This window comes from Micropterus salmoides, unplaced genomic scaffold, assembly GCF_014851395.1.
Source record: "Micropterus salmoides isolate LMB-PRFRI ecotype aquatic unplaced genomic scaffold, ASM1485139v1 Ms_hic_scaffold_1880, whole genome shotgun sequence".
Lineage (NCBI taxonomy): Eukaryota > Metazoa > Chordata > Actinopteri > Centrarchiformes > Centrarchidae > Micropterus > Micropterus salmoides.
The window spans coordinates 36410-44852 of record NW_024041018.1 but is presented as its reverse complement, the minus strand read 5'-3'; the positions used below and the strand labels follow the sequence as shown (position 1 = coordinate 44852).

The window sequence follows — 8443 nt, the reverse complement described above, 5'->3', positions numbered from 1 at the left end:
TCTTAGGCCTCTTAATGTTGTTTTTAATTGTCTTTGTAGATTTGTCATGAGGTGTCCATTTAACACTCATCACTGCACTATGAATGAGTCACAGCCTGAAGCAAGAAGGGAATTTCACTGGATAAAGTTTATTTTCAAATGTGTTCACTTTAACTGTCCTCCATACTTGAAACAATTTTTAGTTCCTTGTAGAGATCCTTCTCCACTCAGACAGATGCAACATCCCTTCTTTATTGTACCAAGAACTTTTACTGTAGCCGGACGGAAATCATTTCAATATAAAGCACCATGTGACTGGAATAATCTTCATCCATACCCTAAGATCTATGAGCACTTTTTGCTGCTTCTTGTCGTCTTTAGCTACTGCTCTCAGGTAACTATGTTGGTTTGTTATACATTTGGCTTACATACAGAGTAATTAATAATTTGATCTGCTTTGGGTTGAATGTTTGGTATTATCATGCATTGTGATGTTGTGCAAGTTTTAATTGTGTTGTTCTAAAGGGTTTATGAATTACATTTATTGTTACAGTGCATCAACTTCATAAAGAAAGACAGAGCGTCATGTTGAACTTTATTGAGTCCAACACACATTAAACACACAGTGCAGCATCACTTTTGGGGTGTTCAGATAAAGAAGAAACAATGATGAAGAAGACTTCACTCTGCCTCAGCACACGTCTCTACTTCTCTACACCGAATCACTTCACTTGTGTGGCTCCTTTTGTTTTCCTCACAAACCAGAGCCCATGCTTTTCTCTGTTTGATTCAGCTGAAGTGAAGACTGGTGTAGACCAACAGACAGTAACAGCTCTCTCATCCCCTAAATCTGTTGATTTATGGAGCTTTTCCATTACCAGTACCAGCTCGCCTCGACTCGGTTTGGCCGTGCTCCGTTTTCCATTGCAGATAGTACCTAGAGATATTACTCCATAAAAACGCCACACAACCGCCGAGACGTAACGTTCAATGCGACACACACACCTGTGATCCACACAGCTTTCTCTTTTTTAAGCTAAAACTTTTCAACGTTCCTCAGAATGTAAAGACAGATAAGCGGTATGAAAACCTTCCAGCTGTGTTTTCCTCTGCCGTTGTTGCTGCAGCGGTCTGTGTGACGGCGGGAGCAGAGGGCTCTGTGAGCGGGCGGCTGGCCGGCCTCACACGCTCCTCCCGCGGGTCACAGCAGGCTTCCCCCGCAGCCACTCCGAAAATATTCAAGCACATTTTTGTTCAGCCATCACTTCTCATAAAACTGTGAATATTGTAAATCTATACAGCTGATTTCACCTCAAAACTTCTCAGAAGTGGATTTGGTGATGAAATAACATATGAAAACTGTAATATATAAAACTTTCTCTTGCAGGCCTCTGTCTGGTGCAATGATGATGCAGTGAATAGTGACGATTCTCTCTGACCAATCAGCAGTCAGCTGTGTTTTCACGTCACATTTCCTTCCTTGTGCTGTGAGTCTTTAACAAACTGTCTATATCTATGTGTAATCTGCTGATGTCTTCTGTACATCTTTACAATCCGATGTCTGTAGATCAGGAATCTATTGATGGTTGTCGAATGTGTGAGATACACGGGTTACTGTAACCTTCATACACGGTTGTGGTGCTGCTGAAATCTGATACAAAAGCCGAAAGTTAAATCATCTGGAAGTGATACAGTCGAAGATAAAGTTAGCTGAGCAATTACACATCCTGCCATGACTCTAACAGGAATATGAAACTGAAATTTAACTGGAATCTTGGAATCTTCTAATCCAACAAAATGTACTACACACAGAATGTATTTATTGAAATCTGGTTTTAAACAAACTAATTTTGACTTTTTTGGGGTGTTGTTGCAATAAACCATGGTGATGGTTGTCCCTCCCTGTGTAATGTGTGAAACCAACAATTAACAATTACACTATTAGGTTTTCATTTAGTTATTTTATAATTGGTGTATAATCACCATTATTTAAATAAAGTCAGATCACGATTCTTAACCCACCATTATTTATTTAGTACTATTTGCCTTTTATTAGTATTGATAAGGTGTCTGAAAAATAAGCTAAAAGTAGTTGTTGTAGTGTTTGGGGTTCTTTGATTACTTCAGTAAAGAATCTGGGGTTTTGCTACCGTTGATCATTTTAAACAGTTTTATTTTGGAAAATAGCACAAAATGGGTACAGGAAGCAATTATACTTCCGGTGGCTAACATGCTAACTTTTCCTTCACGTTACCGTGAGATGCAGCAGGAGTTCAGCAGCAGAGCCTGCATCTGAGGATCAACGTGTTTAAGTGGACTCTGTTTAAACTTTCGGGATGTTTCACCTCAGACTCATCTCCTGTTAGCCAAGAATGCTAAAGGAAGTTAGCTTGTTAGCAGGAAGTAGCCGGAGCCGGAGCTCGGCCTCACAGTCGGAGCAGCTTCCATAGAGACCAAACTGTATTTTTCACGGAGCCCAAATGTCCAAATGTCCAGATAGAGCTGTCTGAATAGACTCTGTGCTGTTCCCTTTATCTGAACATGTTTAACATCTGAATTATCTCCCGGTGTCCTACGAAGCTAATGCAGTTAGCTTAGCTTGCTAGCTGGAAACAGTCTGGAGGAAAAGCTGCTGTGAATCAGTAAAAATGTCTAAAGTGGAGAACGAGGAGGAACTTTGTGGACAACGCAAACTACTGGACGCTGTTTTCAAGCCTGGAGCAGGTTTGTACACTTTACTGCTTATTCTCGCTGGAAACTGCCTTTACTGCAGTAAAAGTACTAATACCACTCTGTGAAAATACTCCACTGCGAGTAAAAGTCCTGCATTCAAACCTTCTTCTTCTTCTTCTTCTTCTTTAGGGTTTAATGGCGGTTGGCAAACCAGTTTAACGGTGCATTACCGCCACAAGCTGGACTGGAGTGTGGAACGAGAGATTAGGCAGGAAATAAATGAAATAAACAAAACCAAAAACAAAGAAAAAATAAAATAAAATAAAAAAAAATAAACATAAATTAAATTCTTTTTCCTAACTCAGTTTCTTTAAGAAACTTAATTATATGACAATATATCTGGCCTGCTGTTTTCCCCAAGAGACCCGCCAATGAGATATCATGATGTTTTGCCTTCCGTAATGACTGAAAGAGGCGTTCCCTATTGATAGTGTATCTCCTACACTGAAGGAGAACATGTTCAACCGTTTCTAGTTGGTTACAATATGTACATTTCCCAGTTGGGTGCTTACCTATTTTATATAATGAAAGGTTGAGACCTGTATGTCCTATTCTCAGACGAGTGATTATATTTTCTTCCCTACGTTTCCAGCCCACCATCCTTCCGGCACCAACCTGTCTCTGTACATTATATAGGTGCCTTCCAGTTTCACTGTTGTCCCAGTGCTCCTGCCAAACTGACTGTGCATAGGTCCTGATAAATGTCTTAGCTTCATCTTTAGTTAAAGGGGTTTTTAGGTCTACATGTTTGATTTTGAGTGTTCCTTTGGCCAGAATATCCACCTGCTCATTTCCCTCCACACCAACATGAGCAGGAACCCAAAGGAAGCATGTGGATAAACCTTTTAGCTCCATCCTGTACAATATAAGGAATATGTCATTGAGGATTTTGGATCTAAATGATGATTTGCCAGATTTAATACTCATTAGTGCAGACAAGCTATCAGATGCAATAACAGTATTATTTGTTTCCCTCTCTTCTATCCACTGCAGGGCCAGTACTATTGCAGTCAACTCTGTGGTATACACTGAGACATGATCTGATATTCTTTTCTTGATATATGACTCACTTGCTGGGAAAAAGACTGCTGCACCTGCACGCCCTGTATCAGGATCTTTGGAGCCATCTGTGAATATAAACATGGAGTCTGAAAAATGTAAATCAAAGTAATTCTGTACTATACTGCATGCTGGAAGTTTCTTTGACATATCCTTCAACTCCTGCTGTATGTTTAGATCTACAATTGGTGTTGGGAATAACCAGGGAGGAATGGAAGACTGTGACACTGTAGGGCTGTAGTCTAATTGTCGTAATCCTATGACTTCTGCCTTTGCATCACCAATCCACCCAAAACTTGTGAAATTTGTCTCATTGTGTTCCCAGCAATCTATTAAGAGACTCTTGGCAGGATGAGAGTCACTTTGCCCCTGGAGATTAACCCAGTATGCCAACATTAACTTTACTCGCCTGATTCTTAACGGCATTTCTCCCATTTCCACCTGCATTGCTGACACCGGAGATGTTCTGACTGATCCACTGCAAATTCTCAAGGCCTGAGCTTGTAATACATCCAACTTCTTAAGGTTTGATTCTGCTGCTGACATGTACGCTACACATCCATAGTCAAAAACGGATCTCATGAGTGCCCAGTATATATTTTGTAGAGCTGCTCTGCTTGCTCCCCACTCTTGTCCTGACAGACAACGAAGTATATTGATGACCTTTTTACACTTGTTCTTAACTTTATCTAAATGAGTATTCCAGGTGAGCTTCTCATCAAACCAAACCCCAAGAAATTTAATTGTTTTGACTTGCTTAAGTGGTTGTTCATATAACTTCATGGAAATAGGCGTGACTTTATGCCGCCTTGAGAAACAGATCACCTGTGTTTTTGCAACAGATAACTTGAATCCCCATTTATTTGCCCATTTTTCCACAGCAGCTATTGCAGCTTGCATTTTCTTACTGACGTGCAACACATTGCGGCCTCTTACCCACAGAGCCCCGTCGTCTGCGTACAAAGATTTCCCTACGCTTTGTTCAACCTGAGAGAAGATGTCATTTATCATTATGTTGAATAGCAATGGGCTGCACACACTACCTTGCGGAGTTCCATTTTCCACCTTATATACACTGGAGTATTCTGTGCCAACTCTTACTTGTATTTCCCTGTCAAATAGAAAGTTCATAACCCAATTATATGTTCTACCACCAATACCCAATGACTTCAACTTAATAAGTAACCCTTCTTTCCAGAGCATATCATATGCTTTTTCAACGTCAAAAAATACAGCTATCAGTATTTCTTTGTTGGTCTGTGCTTTCCTGATGTCTGATTCTAGGCACAGTACTGAATCCATTGTATTCCGACCTCTACGGAACCCACTCTGGTACGGGTACAGAAGAGCTTTACTCTCTAGGAAGTATGTTAAACGCTCTGTGACCATTCGTTCCATAATTTTGCACAAGTGTGAGGTTAATGCAATAGGTCTATAACTGGAAGGGTCTGACTGATCTTTTCCTGGTTTTGGAATGGGCACTATTATTGCTTGTTTCCAAGCTAAAGGAAGTTGGCCAACATCCCAAACTTTATTAAACAAACCCAACACCGTGTCTAGTGCACTATCTGTCATGTGTGCCAACATTCCATAACATACAGCGTCCTTCCCTGGAGTGGTCTGACGAGCACTCGTAATTGCTCTTCTTAGCTCAAACATATTAAACGGTAGATCTAACGGATCTCCTGACACCTCCCTTTTCTCTGTTATTTTGGGATTCTTCATTAAGATTTCCTCTCTACACTGCCTAGCCTCATCTGTGAGATTACACGAACTATGAACCCTTTCAAATGTTTGTGCAAAAAGTTCCGCCTTTTCTAAGTTATTGACAGCCATTTTGTTCCCAGTGTTCAACACTGGTATCTCATAATTTCTTCTAATCCCCCCCATTCTTCTAATCATGCCCCATACATCTGACAGCTGTACTTCCCTTCCAATAGTGCTACAGTACTGCCTCCAAAATGTTCGTTTTTGTGTTCTAATTGTCCTCCTTACTATTGCTTGGGCCCTTTTATACTGGATCAATGCATCCTGAGAATGATGTTTCTTGAGCTCTCTAAATGCTTTATTCCTGGCCTTTATGGCTTTACTACAGTTGTCATTCCACCAGGGTACACTCTTGGTCCGTTTAGTTCCTGTACTCTTAGGGATTGTTTCCTCAGCAGATTGAATAATCTCATTAACTATTGTACTATTGATTATGTTTACATCTGTCTGGTTCTCCTCTTTGAGTTTCTTGAATCTGTTTGTACTGATCTTTTGAAAAACATCCCAGTTAGCATTTCCCAATTTCCATCTGGGAGTTTTCTTTCCCTCATCATAAAAACCTTCAATGCCAACTTTAGTTACCACAGGGTAGTGATCACTTCCTATTGTGGTATGTTTGATCACACTCCATGTGCTTAAACCTGCTATTTCACTAGACACCAGTGTTAAATCAAGCGCTGCCTCTGTGTTTTGCACACTATTGTATCGTGTTCCTTCCCCATTATTAATACATACCAAACAGTGATTATCTATAAATTCTTCAACTGCTAAACCATTTAAATCTGTTTTATTGCTACCCCATAGTGAGTTATGTGAATTGAAATCCCCACACCATATCACATTATCTTGCAATAGTCCTCCTACATTCTCTAGTATATCTAGACTTATTTTCCCACAAGGATTATAGTAATTAATTATGCCAATATTACCTCTATTAGTCCATACCTTAACCGCAATTGATTCATGATCTGTGCTTATACGTATAACCTTATAACTCATTCCATTTTGTATGAATGTCACAACGCCTCCACCGTTGCCAGGATTTCTGTCTCTCCTAACAGCAGTATATCCCTTTATAATAAAGTCCAACTGTGGCTTTAACCATGTCTCCTGTATACAAATTATATCAGGTTTCTCTTCCAATTTATCAATATACTTTTTGAACTCTTGGCCATTTGAAATTAAGCTTCTTGCATTCCACTGGAGTATAATTAGCACCATTAAGAGGATCCAACACATGTCTGAGATGACTGATTATCTTCATTAAGAATGTCTTTAACTGTTTCCCAGTGCAGCCCCCTCACATCAAGGTACTTCTCAGCTGATTTGACAATTATTTTGATCCTTTCATTTCGGCTTTTTGTCTGTGCTGAACAGTTGACAATATCTGCCATAAAGAATACAAAGTCATTCTTGTTCACAATCAGAGTTTCCTCCTTCACTTTATCGCACCCTACACATTTCCCTGCATCTTGATTTCTAGTGTCATTTTGCCTTGTCACCTGCGCGTCTCCTGAAACCTTCTTTGCTGCCTCTGCATAGCTTATTCCCTGAGTAGCCTTGACTCGCTGCACCTCTGCCGCTCTCTTACTAACTTCGCATCCGCGGTAAGCTGAGCTATGTTCTCCTCCACAATTACAACACTTCAGCTTTGTCCCCTCTGCACATTTGCCATACTCGTGGTTTCCACCGCATCTACCACACGTTTGCTTTCCCTTGCACACGGATGCTACGTGTCCGAACCTCTGACATTTAAAACATCTGAGAGGTGGGGGAACATACGGCCTCACATCATAACACATATATCCAATAAAGATCTTTTCCGGGAGTCTTTCCTCATCAAATGTGATCAGTACAGAGAGACTGTCACTTTTAATCCCATTTCTGCTTGCTTTAAGACGTCTGACTTCACTCACTTTGGCATTTGTTACATTTCCTTTAACATCATCTGCTGTTACATTTACTGGAATCCCTGTAATAACTCCCCTGACCAATTTTCTGTCAGTCATCAGAGAACATTGTACTTTCTTGCCATTTATTTTATTCATTCTGACTGCTTTTCCTTGTTGTACTCCATCCTTACATATAATTAGTAATGATCCATTTCGCAATATTTTAGCACTCCTTACCTCCCCGATTTCTTTACTTATGGATTTAGTTAGCTGTATTGGATTCCAATCGCAGAATGAAGCCCCATCTTGCACAAGTTTTACTATTGCCTTGAAATCCTCTCTCCTCCTTTCAGTTACAGTTGCTCTCCCGTCACTATCACTCCCATCCGATCTTAGGCTCTTTTTACGCTTATTTTTCCTACCTGCTATATTCCACTTTTCATAACTCCCGCCACCTTCGACCATCTCTCCTAACTCACTTCCTGAACCGTCACTTCCTTCTGCCATCTCTCGTCCACCAACCACCGACCAGTCGTCTCCACAGCCGCATTCAAACCTTCCTTCAGTAAAAGTATGTGAGTATTATCAGCAACATGTACTTACAGTATGACAGTAAAAGTACTCACAGTGCAGTAAAATGTTCCTGTCAGAGTTTCTCTGTTATATCTGATGTTTCTGGATTAATATTCCTGCTGCATTAATGCTGAATTTTACTGCTGCAGCTCATTTTAACTCCTTTATGGCTCCCTTCATCTACAGCATTGCATTATAAGCAGCATAACTAAGGGCTGGTTCAGGACTCACCTGAGTCAACCCTAACTATGATCTTTATCATAAAGGACAGTCTCACCTGCTGCTGGGAAAACGAATCAAAGGGGAAAACTCCATTAAAAAAGATGAGTTCTGTGTCTTTTGGGTGAGTTTATAAAATATGCTGCTGATGCAGAAACTCCAGGGAGCAGAGAGAGAAAGATAAAGGCGGTGTGTTTGCAGTGAGATGCCAGAGTTGAAGG

At 40.4% G+C, this 8443-nt stretch overlaps 1 protein-coding gene across 2 annotated transcripts; it reads right to left on the bottom strand.

Moving 5' to 3' along the window:
• Positions 1-2866: 2866 nt before the first annotated feature.
• LOC119909739 lies at positions 2867-7973 on the bottom strand. Of its 2 annotated transcripts, XM_038727959.1 has the most exons (3): positions 7668-7973; positions 3783-3839; positions 2867-2896 (listed from the first exon to the last, which is right to left on the bottom strand). In XM_038727959.1, exons 1-3 carry the CDS (start codon positions 7935-7937, stop codon positions 2879-2881), a joined length of 345 nt encoding a protein of 114 aa, XP_038583887.1. In that variant the 5' UTR covers positions 7938-7973; the 3' UTR covers positions 2867-2878. The 2 variants fall into 2 exon arrangements, 1 of the variants encoding a protein (XP_038583887.1); XR_005445525.1 differs by having other exon boundaries at positions 3783-7972.
• Positions 7974-8443: the final 470 nt, after the last annotated feature.

Coding starts and splice junctions, on each gene's coding strand:
- LOC119909739 (XM_038727959.1), bottom strand. CDS start 7,937: ATGGCAGAAGGAAGTGACGGTTCAGGAAGTGAGTTAGGAGAGATGGTC. Junction 3,840..7,667: donor TAAGTAAAGAAATCGGGGAG/GTAAGGAGTGCT, acceptor TTATATTCACAG/ATGGCTCCAAAGATCCTGAT.